This window comes from Sander vitreus, chromosome 8, assembly GCF_031162955.1.
Source record: "Sander vitreus isolate 19-12246 chromosome 8, sanVit1, whole genome shotgun sequence".
NCBI lineage: Eukaryota > Metazoa > Chordata > Actinopteri > Perciformes > Percidae > Sander > Sander vitreus.
Window position 1 is genome coordinate 4,183,574 of NC_135862.1, and position 19,564 is coordinate 4,203,137.

General features: G+C 41.8%; 1 protein-coding gene across 1 annotated transcript in view; it reads right to left on the bottom strand.

The window, feature by feature from the left end:
* Positions 1–19,564, bottom strand: part of cadps2 (Ca++-dependent secretion activator 2) — a 232,684-nt gene that overhangs the window by 120,679 nt on the left and 92,441 nt on the right. Inside the window, exons 4-8 of the mRNA XM_078256450.1 lie at positions 18,898–18,978; positions 18,561–18,794; positions 18,016–18,137; positions 10,709–10,820; positions 8,960–9,099 (exon numbers count right to left, since the gene is read on the bottom strand). Coding sequence (XP_078112576.1) covers positions 8,960–9,099; positions 10,709–10,820; positions 18,016–18,137; positions 18,561–18,794; positions 18,898–18,978 — 689 coding nt within the window. The remainder of the gene's footprint in view (positions 1–8,959; positions 9,100–10,708; positions 10,821–18,015; positions 18,138–18,560; positions 18,795–18,897; positions 18,979–19,564) is intronic.

The following is a 19,564-nucleotide window of genomic DNA, read 5'->3' on the forward strand; positions in this document are numbered from 1 at the left end:
AACCTAAATGGGGAAAAAAATAAATAAAACATAGGATGACACCTTTCAGCAGGTGGATCACACATTGCGTCTTTTATAAATCAGAAATGACAGACCGATGAAGTGTAAATACATTAAGAAGAGATGGGGGACTCACAGGGAGACTAACACTGACCCCTTGTGGAGGGTTTTGAAAACTGCACCACATTTGTATCCTTTATTCTCCTGCTATCAGAGTCGCCTGACTCCCATGGTGTTGTGGGCTCCTGCAGGAGGCTGTTAGGGCGAAAAGGGAAGTCAAGAAGGGAAAACTGGCCGATTAGCTCAGTTGGTAGCGCGGGCGCACATATACAGAGGATGTATATGTCCACGATGCAGAATGGATGTATATGTCCACGATGCAGAAGGTCCAGGGTTTGAATCTGACCTGTGACGGTTTTCCTGCCTGTCTTCCCCCCTCTCCTTTCACATCTCAGCTTTCCTATCCAATAAAGGCAGAAATGCCCAAAAACTTAAAAAAAAAAAAAAAGAAAAAAGAAGGGAAAACTGAGGAGGAAACGTCCAACAGATATCCTCCTCTGCAGTCACATTCACTTGATTGTAGTCTTGCATGGGTGGGAACGTGTACGTTCAAATGTTGTTTTAGTCATGCAACAGAAAATTCAGATTGGACAGATAGTCTAGCTAGCTGTCTGTTTTCCTCTCTGTGTTCTGTTAAGCATTTTTGATCAACTGACTGTGCAGAATGATGAATGTGCAGAGTTTGTTTTAGCATTCATCTGCTGAAAGGGGGGGGACGTTTCCCTGAGCTCACCTTAACTCGTTGTTTAACACGTGAACCTATGAGCAGTGTCCATTAATTATCCATCCATCCATCTTCGTCCGCTTAGCCGGTATCGGCTCGCGGGGGGAGCAGCTCCAGCAGGGGAGCCCAAACTTCCCTTTCCCGAGCCACATTAACCAGCTCCGACTGGGGGATCCCGAGGCGTTCCCAGGCCAGGTTGGAGATATAATCCCTCCACCTAGTCCTGGGTCTTCCCCGAGGCCTCCTCCCAGCTGGACGTGCCTGGAACACCTCCCTAGGGAGGCACCCAGGGGGCATCCTTACCAGATGTCCGAACCACCTCAACTAGCTCCTTTAATTAAACTTCAGCATATTCATAGATTCGGGCGTTTTTGATGAATCACTGGGAGTAGATGTAACTATTAGAATCTGTGAGTAGTATATTGAACCTAACATGATCTTTGACCCTGCTGTTCTCTCTGAGTCGCTGGCATCCAAACACTAAAACCTCAAACTGAGAAAGAAAATATTCATATACAGTATACACTATCACTACAGAGAAACTACTGACACACACACACACACACACACACACACACACACACACACACACACACACACAGTGCGTGTCACTATCTTTGTGGGGACCAGTCATTGACATAATGCATTCCCTAGCCCCTTACCCTAACCTTAACCATCACAACTAAATGCCTAACCTTAACCCTTACCCTAACCATAACCTAATTCTAACCCTAATCCTAAAACCAAGTCTTAACCCTCAAACAGCCCTTCAAAGTTGTGGGGTCCAGCATTTTGGCCCCACAAAGCTGTCCGGACCCCACAAGTATAGTTAAACAAGAATACACACACACACACACACACATAGTCGTTGTACATTTGTGAGTTTGAATATTAGGTTTTGCTGCCATCTTCTGGCAAAAAGTCAGAACTGCACAACATACACTCCGCTTCAATAGGATTTATACCTTCAACGAGTAAGCCCCGATGCTGTGTTTTCAGTTCAGATTGTGAGTGGAGTTACAGCTGAACACTGAATCAACATCTGTTATTAAATCATCTAAAATCTCTTACTGAGGGATTGACAACAATCAAGTGTAAAGTAACTTTTATCTGAGGCTGAAAACCCTCTGATGGATGATGTTTGGAGTTCAGCAGTGAGCTCATTTCACATTTTATCTGTCTGATGAAAAGTTAAAACTATAAAATCTATTCATCTTTAATAAACTTGTTAGTTTTGACTTTTCTAACAACTGTCAAACTATCACAAGTACTTTTGTCAAGTACATAATGTATACCTTAAAGCCCCAGTGTGTAACGTTTGTAGTTGTTCATTATCAGAATCTGTATTGCCCTTCACAAACTTGTCCTGTATGAATATTGACCTCCACCATCAATTCCAAGTATTCCTATTGGCTTGGAATTTTACATTTGCGCTTGCATGAACTGGGGCAGATGCTCCATATTCATGCGCCACCTTGAAATACGTTAGCCCGTAAGGGACATACAGGCTATACTGCTCCGCCTTTCGCTTTTTCGACTCACAGCTGCTGCTAATGGGTATCGTCGCTTCCCAGCCGCGGCAAGTTTGAAGAAGGAAACATGGAGGACCACACGTATTCAAAATCCAAATTTTAGGAACAGGAGTCTTCTTCTTCGTCCAGAAAAAGAAGACGGATATTGAAAAGAGCAAGAGACCGGCGTCATCAGAAAAAAAAGAGTGAACATTGGAGCTGCTTTGGACGCTGCAGTCTCCTTTTCTTTCGCTCTCCTTTCCGTCGGGTGGCGTGTGAGCCCGCTCGTGGTGTGAAGGGCGCGTTCACGCCACTCTCCGACATGAACTCATCCATGAACTCCAACAACCACGGCTGATAGGTAGCCTTTTGTACACCTTCGCTTTTTGAAGCGTGAAGGCTACCGTAGCTGCAATACTGCATGGCGAGAGAGAGTTGATTGCGATATATGATCTCAACGCTAGATGGGAGTAATTCTTACACAATGTAGCTTTAATTAATTGTAATGCTGTTAATTAGAGCTGCAAAGAGTAATCGATTAGTTGTCAACTTTTAAATTAATTGCCAGCTACTTTGATCATCGATTATAATCGGTTATGGAAAAAAGAAAAACATTCTTTTAATTCCAGCTTCTTAAATGTGAATATGTTCTAGTTTCTTCTCTCCTCTGTGACAGTAAACTGAATATCTTTGAGTAGTGGACAAAAGAAGACATTTGAGGACGTCATCTTGGGCTTGAAATGAAAATCGTTAGGGTGAATCTATGGATGGTATTGTGTTAAAACAGCATCATGTCCTGTTTCAGATGTGTGTTTAAGACAAATACAAGAAAATAAGAAAGAAAACAAATCTCCCTCATGGGACTATAAATGTCCTGTGCTGTCTTGTCCTGTCCTGTCTTGGCCTGTCTTGTCGTGTCTTGGCCTGTCCCGGCTTGTCCTGTCTTGGCCTGTCCTGTCTTGCCCTCTCCTGTCTTGTCCTGTTGTGTCTTGTGGTGTCTTGCCCTGCCCTGTCTTGTTGTGCCCTGTCCTGCCTTGTCTTGTTGTGTCTTGCCCGGTCCTGTCTTGTCCTGTCCTGTCTTGTCTTGTCCTGTCTGGTACTGTTGTGTCCTGTAGTGTCTTGCCCTGTCCTGTCTTGTCTTGCCCTGTCTTGTTGTGCCCTGTCCTGTCTTGTCCCGTCTTGTCCTGTCCCGTCTTGTCCTGTCGTGTCTTGTCCTGTTGTGTCCTGTCTTGTCCTGTTGTGTCCTGTCTTGTCCTGTTGTGTCCTGTCGCGTCTTGTCGTGTCTTGTCCTGTCCTGTCTTGTACTGTCCTGTCTTGTCTTGTACTGTCCTGTCTTGCCCTGTCCTGTCCTGTCCTGTCGTGTCTTGCCCTGTCCTGTCTTGTCGTGTCTTGCCCTGTCCTGTTGTGTCCTGTCTTGCCCTGTCCTGTCCTGTCCTGTCGTGTCTTGCCCTGTCCTGTCTTGTCGTGTCTTGTCTTGTACTGTCCATCTATAATGGTATGACAGACCCCTCTTGTCATTTCTCAGTTTGTACAACCTCGCCTCCTTCTCCCTCCCACTTTTTTTTTATTTTCTAAATACAATTTTTCTAAAATACATTTATTGCAGATTAACATTGGGTAACAGACTGCACTGGTTCATACTGTACAAGCAATAATATTTTTCCATTTTCATACAATCACAACAATACCGCCGCAACCAAGAACATGTAATTGTTATTGTTTGGCAGATTCAAAATACATCAATGGTGAGGCACAGTAGCAAATAGCAAGACTAATGTTACGAGACTAAAGAGAAACTAAACACTTCCTTTACAACTATTACAGTATTAATATATGTGATCCCACACATTCACATGTTGTGAATGTTACATTCCACTTTCCATTCTGTGAGAAGTCTGAAGAAAGTCATTCTCATCTATTTTACTTGTATTAGGGCTGCACGATATGAGAATATGCAATAACGTTGTTTAATATTGTGTTTGCCATAAACGATACATAAACAGATATAAGAAGTACTCAGTTCTGCATTTCTGCTGCTTTCAGTATTCTGCTAAAATACAGCAATTGCTTGTTGAATTAAAGCAAATGAAAAGACAACATTCTTTTATTGAACAAATTGAACATTGAATTGAATATAAAAGGCAGCACTAAAAAAAGTGACAGTTACATTTTAAAATGCAGTTTTCTACTGTATTTTGTGATATGTCTTAAGCGTGTATTGTATCAATGTGTATTGCGCCAGTTAATATTGCGATGACGATAACAAAACGATATATTGTGCAGCCCTAATTTGAATCCTAAATTGCAGCACTGTTTTCCTGTCTGTTTGAGCAGACGTTGAGACAATCCTTCCGCCCATCCTCACTCTCTTATCTTACCAAGCGTCATCTAAATGAATGGAGCGTTTGTTAGAAAATCTGTATTCGTTTCGCTTTGTTCTCCGTGCGCTCACCACTGCTTTCAGAATCTACTCACAGGGGTCAAGCTTGATGATAGGATTCGAACCTGATTGGATTGTTTCACAACACACACCTTCTTCCATTTGCCCCCCTAAGGTGGTCCCCATGCCCTATCAAACACACTCGTCCTCCCTGCATTCATGAATCTAAGCTTCCCCAGATGGAGGACCTCGCCCAGCTCTCTCAGCCACATCTCAAATGAAGGCGAGGCGACACTTAACAAAATGAGACACCCGTGCTCTGGAGTTGCCATTTCAAATCGGCGTCAATTAAATACGACGTGTGGCACAGCTGCCATGGTTTGTATACTCCAGCTGTGTCTCACACCTCTTTTATACGCCACAGTTGCCGAAAAGATGTCTGCAAAAGGACACACCTGTACACATCCTCGCTCATAGCTACACACCGGTGAGCCTCCTCTCTCCTCGAGATGCATTTCAAGAAATGAGACATCCTTCAAGATGGCAGATATGGTAGAAGATGACACACTGAGACCAGTTTTCGGGTCACAGGCAGGAGGAGAGAGAGAGAGGAGACGAGGAGGCACAAAACAGAGAAAAACAAAAGAGCCCAGAGTTATCTCACTATCGTGTGATCACTAGGGGTGGGGGAAAAACATCGATACAGCATGGTGTCGCAATATTTTCCGTGGCAATACTGTATCAACACACAGACCCCCAGTATCGATCTATTATTATATGTGTTGGTTAGTTTGTCTGCTTGACAATCCCATTATGCAGCAATACAATTTAAGTGAGATGACCAGACAGAGAAATGTATCTTTTTAGATAAAACAGATGTTGACAAAGTTTCCTTTTGGGGACATAGTCATTTGAAATTGGGAAAAATTTTAAGTAGGAAAAAAGGTAATATATATCACAGATTATCGCAATATGTTTAAAATCGCAATAACATCGTATCATGACATAAGTCTCGTGATGGTATCGTAGCGTGAGGCCTCTGGTGATTCCCACCCCTAGTGATCACATCCTCGGACTGAGCACAGCCTGGTTCTGCTTCCTTTATTTGACCAGCAGGTGAAGCTGTCAGCCTGCCCAAAGGTCCAACGAGACCCTGATGTGGTGGAATTTCCAGAAACACTATGTTGTGGTAAGACGAGACAAAGGGAAAGCTTAGACTATTTTAGGTCATTCGTGGATCACAGGTCAGGGGGAGGGAATACCAGGCCAGTGTCTAATAAATCTAACCTTTTCATGTATGATTGTGTTTGTGTCTGTACCGATTCAGGGAGCTACACTCCCAGAATCTGTACAGACTCAAACATAATGCTCATGCCTGCAAACTCAGAAGGGCTGAAAAAGGTGACACATTTTATATACATTGGTTTACATACATACATTTTATATACATATATTTACATATATACATGTTAGATATGTATATGTGTGTATATATATATAGTTTTTTTTTTTAAAAGGAGAACCTTGTTCAATTGTATTTGTATGCTCAAAAATATAAAACAATAAAAAAAATTAAATAAAAAGGAGCACAAAACGACAGTCGACGACATTAAACGGCTTGTTTATTGCTAAGGCCACAGGGTCAAAATTAAATGATTTATTAAAAATGTAATAACAATAACTTATTTCACAAGCAAATTCCTGTTAAACGACAAAAACAACCACTGGATGGGAAAAGGGTATTTTACAATAACTTTGAATGCAGCACGAGGCTGACAAGGTGAGTTTCAAGTGAACGCACCATCTGTGTTGTTTTTCAGACAACGGCAGCAGCAGATTGTTGTTGGAATCCTCTCCAGTGAAATACAGACACACTTTACACCGTTTAGCTTTCACCATTTTAACCGTGTTTAATCCAGCTGCTAGCTAACAGCAGGCTAACGTTAGCTGCTGTCGAGTTAAGTGTTAACTAGCTTCGATGTTTCAGTTGCCTCTAACGTCTGTTTTCGGAGCATCAGAGAAAAGCGCAGCCATTTAAGTGGCACCTAAATATAGGCACCAAAATCCGCATTGCTATTCGTTCTGGTAGATAACGGTTGTTAAGGCATCAGTGCCGTATTAGCACCGGGTCTCGGACCCCCCCCCCCCTAAAATAAAAACTCTCTACACGATTCACGTGGATGACATTTTCCCATTCAAAGCGGCGATTTTCACCTAAAAGCGACTAGTTTGCAGGTATGAATGCTGCATGATAAGGGAATGTTTTGTTTCAGGACTGTCCCCTTTTGGAGTGCTGTGGAGGAGGGTCTGGCTAGTCACGGCTATTGGCATATATATTTAAACTTTGCAATTTTAGAGTGAAAGTCCTGTCTTTAACAAGAAAGATATCAGTCAGCAAGTCATGAAGAATAACGAGTCTTTGACTTCTTTGTTTCATTTTCCAAAGAAGTTGGATTTGAACTTGTTCCACGTTTATTTTGCCAAGTTAACACCGCAGCTGAAGGAATACAGAGATTGAAAGGTCTGTTCTGCATCATGACACGATCACAAAACAAAAAACTGTAATTTTCAGAAAATGTTCTGGTAGGAAATAGACTTCATATGTAAGTTGTCCTTCACTTGTTCACAGATAAATGGATACTGACTCGATGACAGCGGGAGAAATGTACATGTTTGTTAAAAGGTAAACTAAAACTATGAAGGGTTAGGGTTAACCCTTTAACTTTTTCACCATCTTATTAACCTGTACTGCGGTTTTTAATATTGTATCTAGATATTCCTCATGAGCGAAGTATTTTATTTCATTTTTTGGGTCATTTATTACTGCTTTGCATGGTTGCATGGTGCAAGAAGATTGCTCTAATCTGTGTTGCTTGGCTGTGTTTTGTTGCTTGCATGACTTATCGTACCTAATGTGGATACTGTTGATGTGTAACTGTACTAGGTACCATGTCTTGCTGCCTGCTGCTCTGGTCTCAAAACATCTGGCCAAAGGACTACAGTTGAAAATTAGCCGGCTGGCTAACACTTGCACATTTACAGAAATGTTGATTAATGTGCGTTGTCCAGTAGCTTGAAAACAGAGGATGCTGGATGGCGCTCTGAGCCAGGCAGACACAAAGCTGACAACCTCACAGATGGATGCGGTGGTGATGGCCTCATACATACACGCAGCAGACTGCTGTGGACTTGTGTCAGTTGCACGGACACGGAAGGATATCCAAAAAATGAGGCTGCATGTGTCTACGACAATGCATGGACCATCGTGGCTGTGTGACTGGTATAAGTCGATACAGACATTAGTATACACTAACACCGTGTAACACCGATGACCTGCTGATGTGCATTCAACCCGCGCTGGACTCGTTCATAATGAATCAGCCATCACTCTGTGAGTAGAGAATCCAGCCTGCAGTGGAGTTCAGACACTTCATTGATAAACCAGAGATTGGCTATATGGCCATAGATAGTTTTTGTATAATTAACTTCAGTCTCTGCCAGAGACGCCTGCTTTTAAAAGTAACGTAAAAGTTACGAGTAAAGTAAAAAGTTGCTTTCCATAGGGGGTAACTAAGTAAAGTAACGGATTACTTTTTTAAGAAGTAACGAGTAACGAGCAAACACTACTTTTTAAAAGTAACTTCCCCAACACTGGTCAGGGTCCCCTAAACTAAAACTAATTTCACCACAGACCCCCATAATCTAGACACGTCACTAAATAGCAACTATAGGCTGATATCAAACCTTCCATTTTTAAGTAAAATCATTGAAAAAGCATTTTTTCAACAACTCAACCTTTTCTTGTCACTAAACGACAGTTTTGATGCCTTCCAGTTGGGTTTTCGACCACACCGCAGCACTGAAACGGCTCTTGTTAAAATCTTTAATGACATCCACTTAAACACAGATAGTGGCAAAATTTCAGTCTTAGTATTACTTGATCTCAGTGCTGCATTTGATACGGTCGACCATGACATATTACTAGACCGATTGGAAAACTGGGTTGGCCTTTCTGGCTCAGTATTAAAGTGGTTTGAATCATATTTAAAGAATAGGGACTACTTTGTGTCTATAAGATTTTGTCCCAGGGTCCCCCATCTGGGACCAAAATAAGCAAAACAGTCATACATTCAGTTACTTATGGATAGAATTTTAGCAAAATAAATTATTCCCCTTTGTGCTGGGGACCCCTGGAACCCCCTCCAGGACACCTAGGGGCTCCTGGATCCCACTTTAAAAACCCCTGCTGTAAAGAATGAGACCCTTTGACCCCTGCAGACTCACCCGCTGTGCTTCATGTTGGGGGGTTTGTCCATGCGGACGGCCAGCTTGATCTTCAGCTCTGTGTCCTGGCTGTTCTTGGGGACGACCATCCGGTGGAACTCGGCCTGCTTCGGCCCGTTCGTGGTTGGATTCATGACCACCTGAGGGGGGGGGCAAAGAGGAGCAGAGAGCTCAGAGAGCAGAGATTGGTCAGCTTCTGTACAGTTTTCTGTTTTTGCAATGGCAACAAAAACAATCATCAGTTGAATAGTTTCCATACTGAACGAAGCACCTCCACCCCTTAGTTACGTCACTATGTTAACTGTCAGGTCAGTTTTAGGCTTTGAAGATAAAACAATACCATTCACATGATCAGGACACTGAGTGTCTCTGTTACAGATCCCCACAGACAGATATATTTAGACAAAGTTTTTGTCTTAGGCATTCACCGATGCTATCAGTTTTAAGTGACACAGCAGGCTCTGGCTTCATGTTCCTTCAAAAAAAATAAAAATAAAAAAGATCCTAATAAGTTCCATCCACTGGAGATATACAGATTTTAAATTTGGGGAAAAGAGAAAGTTGTGATTGTTGCACTCAGGGAAGGAGGCCATGTCACTACGTTTCGCCCTTAAAGCGTAACTCTCGCCAAAATGCAACCTAGGGTCTTTTTGTGAATGTACCTGAGTCAAACTTCCGTTTAAAAGCATATTTAGGTATATATATAGACTTTTAAGATTTACCGTATTTTCGTTTTTCGGTCAAATGGCCTTTTGAATGGGAGTGCTAGGGGCACTTTTATGCTAGCCTCAAAATAGCTATTTTTAAAACACTAAGAAGGCTCAACACAACATGAAACTTTGCTCAAAGTATCACCAGGGTCTCTACACCTTAACGAAAGCATTGACAACATTGTTTGTGTACCCAGAGTTTACTAAAAAGAAACTTTCTGAACTTGCTGACTTTGCCCCTCATCGTCCAATCAGAATCAATCAGTAACTAAAGGGTCTAAACCTCCACTGGTGGTTTAATTTGTATTTATTTCTGCTAACTGTTTGAATAAATCAATGAAAATCAAGCAAACTCTGTGTCTCTCTGTCTCTGCCATCACTTTAACAGCTTAATGAAGACAGCAATGTTTCATATTCCCTGACCCAAAAGGGCTGAAAGTAAGTTCAGCTGCCTTTCACTGACCACTGGTAAATACAAACGCTGCTTTTCAGCAAGTTGACCGGTGTCTTTGCCCGTGGAGAGCATTTCACCATTTCCAAATCCTAACTACAGACCTCAAAATAAATCCACATCAAAAATCAGCGGTGGATTGTACTACGCTGTGGAGGAAGGTCTGGCTAGTCCACACAGCATTCTGGGATGGGAGAAAAACATGCTCTGGTTTATTGGCATTTCTTTAAACCAATCACAATCGTTTTGGGCGGGACTAAGCACCAGACGGAGCCACGGTGCCGCTGCTAAATAACCTCGGGAAGGAACTTGTTTTGGTGGAACGTGTACATTCAAAAGTTGTTTTAGTCGTGCAACAGAAAACTCAGATTGGACAGATAGTCTAGCTAGCTGTCTGGATTTACCCTGCAGAGATCTGAGGAGCAGTTAACCATAGTCCTCGTAAAAAAAATTAAACAACACAAAGAAAGAGGAAGGTAACAGGACATCCGGCTGAAAAGAGTGAAATCCGGCGAAATTTCCGGCGGCACCGGAGCAATCCTGGAAGTGGAATGCCGTCGATATAGACTAAGGCTAGCGGACTCTCACCCGGCCCAGCTCCTTGTCTTCCAGAGCCAGGACCCCAGTGCTCTCTGTAAACAGCTTCACTTTGACCGAGGGCAGTGGGTGAGTCGTGGTGAAGTCCCCCTGAGTTCCCCACCTGAAAGACAGAGAAAAGAAAGAAAGAATTTCTCTCTACAGCTGGCAGACACTGTGTGGCACTCGAAGAGGGTCTTGCCCAGGGCGCCATTCAATGTAGAACCGACACTGGGGTTGACCAATTTAGGGTCAAAGTTGGGCTTATTCCGTGGAAACTTTGCCCACATCCCTGTAATGACACCACGTCTTAGTCACAGATCCTGAGGCAGTGAGCCGTCCCATCAGCGTCGGCTGTTATCAACAATCACTTATTGTTCACCTCGCAGATACTTTAATGGAGCAGAGGGACGCCTCCTGCTCAGGATGACTGAGCGTGGCCATTATACACACTGGGAGCCACGCGTCGTTGATTACATGCTTTTATTTCAAAACTGTGTGTCTGTGTGTTGGCGTGTGTGGTGCACAAATGACAAGTGACCCCTTCAATTGCTGAGGGCGAGAAGCAATGCCGAGCTCCATATTCAGTTTCCAAGGCAACATTGTGCGAAAAGGTGTGTTCACTTCACACACACAGCATTTTTTTAAGTAATCACAGACAACCGATCTGTAAGACAGACAACAGACACCGATTCAAACAGCTCTGACCTCATGTACTGTATTAAATGACCTGTGAGAATTGTGTAAACATGAGTTATTACGATTTCATTTTGTGTCTCTGGATCTTGAGATTGAAAACATTTATACCTGCAGGATTAAATTAAAAGGTGAAATTTCAGCTGTTTTTTGATTACACGTCCACACCTGCAGCCTGCAACATTTTGGTTTTATAATATTATATATAATCAAATAATGAAAATCCTGCTTTACATGGCTAAATGCATTTCCGTTGGCTGTGCTTCTCAATGTATATATCACTACGTATAAAGCAGTATATGTAGTTTTTAGCCATGTAAGCATCGTGGCTCTATAGATGTCAGTTGATCAATCGGTCCACCACTGTAGCTGGGATTGAAATATCTCAACCAATATTGGTCGGAATGGTACGGAGCCACTGAAGAGACATGGGGAAGTTCTGGTGACCAACGAGAAACAAGATACTGTTCTTGTGAGCATGCAAAAGTATCTTGTGCTCATGAGAAACCAATCTGAGTAGCAGTCAGAATGGCTGCCGAGAAGGAGGGATTTATCTTCCTGAAAATGAAATGTACTTGATAGTGTCATCAACAGTGTTGGGCAAGTTACTTCCAAAATGTAATAAATTGTAGATTACTAGTTACGGTCATTTGAGAGTAATTAGTTATATTACAATATTACTGTCTCTGAATTGTAATGCTTTACACTACTACTACTACTACTTTTGAGTTACTTTTGAGTTACTTTCACCAAAATAACAGCGGAAGTATCACTTGGCAGGTAGGTTGTGTATTTTACCACGGGATCAAGTCTCAAGTCTCATCTTTATCTAATTTAATACATCATTTTTATTCATAATATTTTGTTTTATTAATCTGATTCTGCAAAGTAACTAAAGTTATAAAATAAATAGTAAAGTAAAATGTACTTACACCATAGGCCAACTTGACTGAATTGTAGTGGAGTATAAGCATAACGTAGGATAAAATAAAATAAGGCTACTCAATTGTATTGAAGTTCGGTATAGTTATGGAATAGTTACTTCCTATCGCTGATAAAATGTAATGCTATTACGTGTAGCAAGCCTCAACATTAATTCTTGACATGTTTATATATGTCAACTGGTCAGACACACCGCTGTCCGCGCTGACGTACCGCTACCTGGTGGGACACAGATGTTGTCCCTACAGTCTCTGGATCTGGCTCTGACCATGGGAACAGTGACAGGACAGCACCTTGCTTCAACGCAATGTAATAACTCCTGTGGAACCAGCTCCCCGTGTCCACATTTAAGAGTGAACTTAAAATACTCCTCTTTGATAATGTTTAAAGTTAGGGAGCAAGGAGTTGCAGCGTTCGCTTAGACTGGCGGGGGAGGGTGTATAGCATCAGACATGGCACACCTCCTCTTCTCTGCTACTCTTCATAGTCCTCCAATTATCTACCAACCATTGTAGAGCTGGCTCAGGTTTGCCGGGGGACTTCCTTTGACACACTGATCTCCTCTCTCTTTCCATCAGCGTGCATTCATGTTCCAGAAATGTTTGTTACTAACTTATCTTCAGGTAGCTTATTTCCCGGAGTCCTTACGTTTTCTCGCCTTGCAGTTTTCCTTGGATTGGGTTGGCACCTAAATCATGGTTGCAGCTGCCGCCGTGGTCTTGCTCGACGCCCTGCTGTGCCCTACTACGCAAACCGGCAGTGACGGATGACCACAAAGAGCCTGGGTCTGTCCGAGGTTTCTGCCTAAAGGAAGTTTTTCCTCGCCACTGTTCCACCAAATGCAAATCCACCTTGCGCGTGGGAAATTGTTGGGTCTCTGTAAATTATAGAGTGTTGTCTAGACCTACCCTATCTGTAAAGTGTCTTGAGATAACTCTTGTTATGATTTGAAAATATGTCCATCTCGCAAATGTAGAATTAGTCTCTGCAGTCATCTCAACCATGGAATTCCAGCAACAGGAAATAGCGGTACTCTTCTACCAGGCGGACTTTCTTTCTCTCGTGCTGAAATGTTTCGGGGTGTTGGTGAATTCTTAAAAAAACAAAAAGCCACTTAATTTTGGGTCAAAACGCATTGTAACTCGCTTTACTGACATTATAACCGGTATAATATTTCCAAAATGTTATTAGTAATGCATTATATTTCTGCACTACGGCAAAAAGGAATACGTTACTGTAACTGCGTTACTTTTGTAACGCTGGTCATCGACAAACTTAAATAAAAGGTATCCGTTAACCGATATCATGTTGTGAATGTGAAATATAAACATTCTTAGTACTTTGTCGGCATCATTTTGCTAGCCTTAGATTGGTTTCTTAGGAGTACTTTTGCGTGCTCACGAGAAAGTTTGTGCGCACGAAAACAAACAAAAAAGATCCCCATGTCCCTTAGATTGGCATGAAATTTTCTACAGATGACTTCGGTGATCCTTGACTTTTCCTCTAGTGCAGTGTTTCTCAACGGGGGCGTTCAGAAGATGACGGGGAGCGCTGGAAGCAATATTTTAGAAAGGGGGGCGTTGAGGTGCCCTTGGGGGGCGTTTGTTTGAAAGCTAAACCAAATATTCACAATAACAATACATGTTTACACTTTAAACTACTAAAAAAGTGGTCTGCAACATTAAAACCTGCCAGTTCACGGCACTGCGACTGGACGAGACGGTGGATCATCGGCGTGTTTGTTTGTTTGTTTGTATGTGTGTGTGTGTGTGTGTGTGTGTGTGTGTGTGTATAATCCTTCTGCTTTTACCCCTTGATAAGTGCCAGCTTGTTTTCCGTTGGAACAATTTAATTATAGATTTAGATTTGAATGAAAAATAGATTTGAATGTTAAATTCACTAGCTGTTTCTGATTGGTTACTGTTAGTGTTTGTAATAATAATAATAATACATTTTATTTAAGCGCCTTTCATGACACCCAAGGTCACTTCACAAACAAAAAAGGACATTCAAATTATAGTAATCTTATAAAGGTGCTGAGGTTCACACCAGGGACATGCAGCAGGCCTTTTGATAATACCTAATTATAGTTTGAATGTTACATATCTAGTCGTTCTGATTGGCTGCTGTTATTTAAATTGAATGTCAAATGGTTGCATTTTTTTAAAAACCTGTAAATATATATTCACATGGCTTTTTTGATACCTGGGAAACTAATACATGTGTTGTTTGTCATTCAATTATATGATTTTTTGATTATTTTTTATAACAATAGTAACAACAATAATAGGCCTATATTAGGGCGTAATCATTAATAGTTGGGGCAATTAGCCTACATATTCTTTTGGGGGGCGTTAGGGACTGGGATAGTGGATAGGGGTGCGCTGGCACAAAAAAGGTCCGAGAACCACTGCTCTAGTGCTACCACAAAGTACCTGATAAGTGTACTGAATTATAGCACAAGGTCAGAAAAAAACATGAAAACCTGATTTTGTAAAATAGTTAAATATGGTGATAGATTTACAAACAGCTGATGCAGCTCAGTCCAGTTCTTTAACTGCCCTTTGTTGCTTTAACACTTTCATTTAATTACACTGATTCAATAACACATCTTGTTTTTTTAAGTTACAGGATTTAGTTTTAGTACAAACCCCACGACTAAAATCAACTAGTGTCCAACAACAGTGACTCCTGAGTAAAATGTAGATTCTATGCACTTTATCATCAGCCTACCTAACCAGTAGATCTGTTCCAAATGCTGCGGGCTACATTTGAAACTGAAACCCACTTTAGTTTTACATCGTTTTCTGGAAGAAGGTGAATTAGTTTGTGTGTATGAAGCCATGCCGGAGCGGATACAGGAGCGAAATAATTAATAAACAAACTTTTGTATTGGAAAAAGTAACAGATTCAATTCATAAACCTGTTAGATTCTCGGCCTGTTTGCAGTCTCTGTGAGTTCACTTTCATTAGCCTAGAGGAAAAATGAAAAACTGATTTTAAAATAATTATCGGGCTACGTTACCCAGGATTTTGATTGACCTGTCACCTGCACTTTATTTTTTATGTATTACTTTTGTGATTTTAATAGTGTACTGTGTTTTGATACGTTTCATCTTGTAGGTTTTATGTAAAGCCCTTTGTGATCTTCATCTGTGAAAAGGGTTCTATAAAAACAGAACAGTGGCGTGGTCCTTTAAGCGATTCACAGCCACTTGACATTTCAGAATAAATAAGGGTTTTACTAATGAAAACGTCCTCAGTGATTAAAAAGCCGCTACGCTACAACTGCGATGCTGTAATCACAGCTAATCATGTTGTCCCTGTAATTATAGTTAACTATGATGTCAGTGGGCGAGTGTTTTATTGAAGGTGAAGGAAGTGAAAGTGTGCTGCTGGCTGATTACAGTGAAGGTTACAGGAAGACAGTAAAGCCTGGTTTCAGCACATGATCCCTGTTGACCAACAAGGTTGTCAGGTGACTGTGTGCACCTCTAATTGGCTCCATTTGGAGATTATGGTGGTCAGAGGGGCTGTCAGGGGGAAAGAAAACACAGTAGGTGGAGCATGCGAAAGGGCAGCCTCATTTTCTTACGGACCCCCAACGACCAAGAATGCTCAGCCCTGAGCGATCAGTTGCCAGCAGGCTGCACACTCTGTGTTGATCGGAGCGAGGTGGAAGAAAAGGAAAGTGGAAATTTCCTCAAGTAAGAGCCAAAACAGATGCCTCTCTAATGGTAAAGAGCTAAAAATAGAAAAGCTGTCTCAATTTTTCAGTTTAGTTTTCTGATGTGTAATGAACATCACAGCCTCACGGGGGCCGCAAGTCTGGAATCAGACCAGACTGGCTCTTAAAGCGAGTCCCCGGTGAGACTCTGCTGTAATGAAAAACATCAGGAGTCGGACTGGGACTGCGAGCTGAACCATAAAGAGAGTTTGAACTCGGCTGGGCTTTCTTCCAGAAACCAGCGCGTGTTTGTTTTGAATGCGACGAGGAGAGACTGGCTCCCATCACTGTTACATAACAGCCTCATCTTCTTGCTGTATCAGCTTTTACTGAAGAATGAGAAACATGGCTCACGGCGGGTGATCGTAGTGTTTGTAGTGCTAGATCAATAGATACAGTTCTGTAACTCAACAGCCACAGGTTTGATCACTTTAAAATTAACCGCCAGGATGAAATGTAAATTTAAAATTAGAGCGTGGAAGTCCATTTTTGTCCTCAGAATTTGGATGGAGCGATCATTTCAACTTTTATATTGTCCAATCCTTGTTAGTCGAGATCGGCGATAGGTGGCTCAGCGTCCAAAACCCTTTTTAGTTGCTATACAACTACCTACTCACAAAAACCTTCTTTTTGTGAAACATATTAAATGTTATTAAATGCAAAAGCGATAAAAACATAAACAGGGCTATCTTTCAAACACAAAACAATGATCTTGTCACTGATCTATTTCAGAGACAGTGTAATACTCCCACACAGGCAACATTTTCTTTCCCTTACATTGGTAAACAAACCACACATGCGCACGGCACCCATGTGCTAGCTACTGTTGTCCGGGTCCGACCGCAAATAACCAAAACAACATTTAGCCAGCGCAAAATGGATGCACCACAACAGATAAACGTTAGCCACTGCTATCGGTGAATGCCATCTTATTTGACGATAGGCCGATGGCGGTCAACAAGGTGAATATCAGTGGATACCGATGTCTAGCCAATGAATTGGTGCAGTGTGAGCAGTGTCAACCGGTATTTTAAGGGTCATTTCGGGGGTTTTTCAACCTATTTTCCTATGTTTTTGTGTGTAAGTGACTGATAGGAACAACAACTGGTCCAGTGTTAAGCGTGAACACTGTAACCGGGCTGCAATGTAATTCTATGGGGAAATGTGCATCTTCAATTTTGTCCCCGTAAAGTGCTCGTTTTGCCACTGACCTGCTCAGATTATTATTCAAAGTGTCTGACAACATTATGGAAAGGATCCCTACAGAGATGGGCCTTTTTAAAAAAAAAAAAACTCTTTCTGTTTAACAAAAAACAGCTCTGAACCCACCAGACTAAAAGAAGCAATACTTTTAGCGTGTATAGAGCCAAGATATTTTCACATGTAAATCAGTAAACTATGTGTTTATTTCAACCAAAACTAGAGCTGTGATGGTTGGATGAAGTGGAAAGATGACCCAAAACGTTTTTTCACAGTTTTATTTGTTTCTGTCAGCGATTTACGATACTAAAATTAGTGTTTATTTACATGGAGTCTGGTGGGTTTAGCGAATGCAATTTTGCATATGTTTTTATGTTTAAAAAAAGGATCTTACTCTTTAAAAGAAAGGTCGACCTCCTTAGAAATCCTTTCCATAATGTTGTCAGACACTTAGAATATTAATCTGAACCTGTCAAAACAAGCACTTTTGTGAACGTAAATAGAAGCTGCACAACTGCCCTATAAACTTACACCGTAGCTTGTTTCGCTGACTGCTGACAGCAGCGATCTCGCTTAATACTGGACCAATGTCAAAGATTGTTGTTCCCATCAGTCACTCAGACACAAAAACAGGAAAATCCAGGTTGAAAAAAAACAAAGTTACCCTTTAAGTCTGCAAATATGTATTCTTTCTGTGGCCTAAGTGAGACACTGAATGAAACATACATAAAGAGGGGGGAGAAGTAGAACTCACTGCGGTCTGGAGGCTTCAGCTTGGTCTGTCTGCAGCTTTTCTCCTCCCTCCACCTCCATGGTGCAGTAAACGATCCGGTTTGGAGCCACAGACTTCAGACCCTGGACCTCCACGATCACAATCTGGCAACACCAGCAGAGGGTTAAAACAGATGCTACAATCCAAAACCCCAAAATGTTTAGTTCACTACGATAGGTTTGCCTTTTGAATTACTTTCTCGATTATTCATACTGTCTATAGACATACTTTACAAACAGTCCAAGCAGTCCAAGTTGACTGCAGTCTATCCAATGTGTTGTCCAATCAACTGTCCAAAACTCATTTTTATATATGAATGACGAAAAGGACATACAAATGACCAAAATTGGTGTCGATATTTGTTAATAACCGTCAGGATTTTATGCATTTCTACCTCATGTTCTCTTGTATTCTTTGTTAACAAGGGAACTAAATTAACTGTCACATGTAACGAAATCATGCACCAGTTTGAGCGGGTATTTTGTCAGCCAATTAGCAGCAGATCAGACAAGTTTATGTCCACACACCTCCAGGGTAAAGGACAGCACGACGTCAGACTTGGACAGGATGTCTCCCTCGTCTCCCATGTCCAAGAAGGAATTGTTCATGGTGGAGCGTTTGAGCTTCTGTTTGAAGTCCGGACCTCCTTTGGACACCGGCAGACTCTCCAGGTTGGCCATGAGCAGGTTGACTGACGAACGCAGCTCCTCCACGTAGAGAGGCTCCATGTCAGCAGAGATGAACTTTGGGTATCTCCTCTCCTGCAGGACAGTCAGTCACAGTTCATCACCGACACGTATACTTTAAATCACATTCTTTAACCAATTTTGAGTTTTATAATTAACAATAATGTGCGTTTCTCACCCTGGCAATCTTTTCAGCCAGCTGTAACCTTCCGTCCAGCTCTCTGCGGATCTGAGCCGCCTGCTCGTCCACGTTGTCCAGCTGAGGAAGAAGTAAATCAAAGTCACAAAGAGTTTTTATCAGTCAGCCAGTCAGAGAGCTGCAAAATCAATAAACCAATCAAAAGGTGAAGGCGAGGCACAACAGGAGTGGTCTACTCCGAAGAAGTGGACCGCTCAGGAGGCTCAGTTGTGTATTGATTAACCAATTAGCAGCTAAAGTAGTAAAAGGCAGCGGTACTAAGCCAATCAGGAGTGAGGGTCTGAGATTAGCAGTTCAACCACTTTGTTACAGAAGAGACATGTTCAACAGCGTTTGTTTTCTTTTGGTCAGTGGCTGAGTTTCAGAGTTAAAGCTGCAGCCCTCTGATGTCCACTAGTTGCTTCTCCAAAATCCCTCTCGCTGTACTGAAGTGAATTGGAAAACTCCAAACTTCTGTCTCACATGGTCTCAATGTTTCATTTCATAAAATATATTGTTTGTTTGTAGTGGAAAGACAGTAAGACGTCCTTTCCCACCGTTGGGGTCGGGGGGCTCATGTGGGGTCGCCTGATACAAGGAAGCTGCTAAACATAGAAAGAGGATTTTTAAATAGTTTAAGTTAAATCAAATTAATTCTTAAAAATGT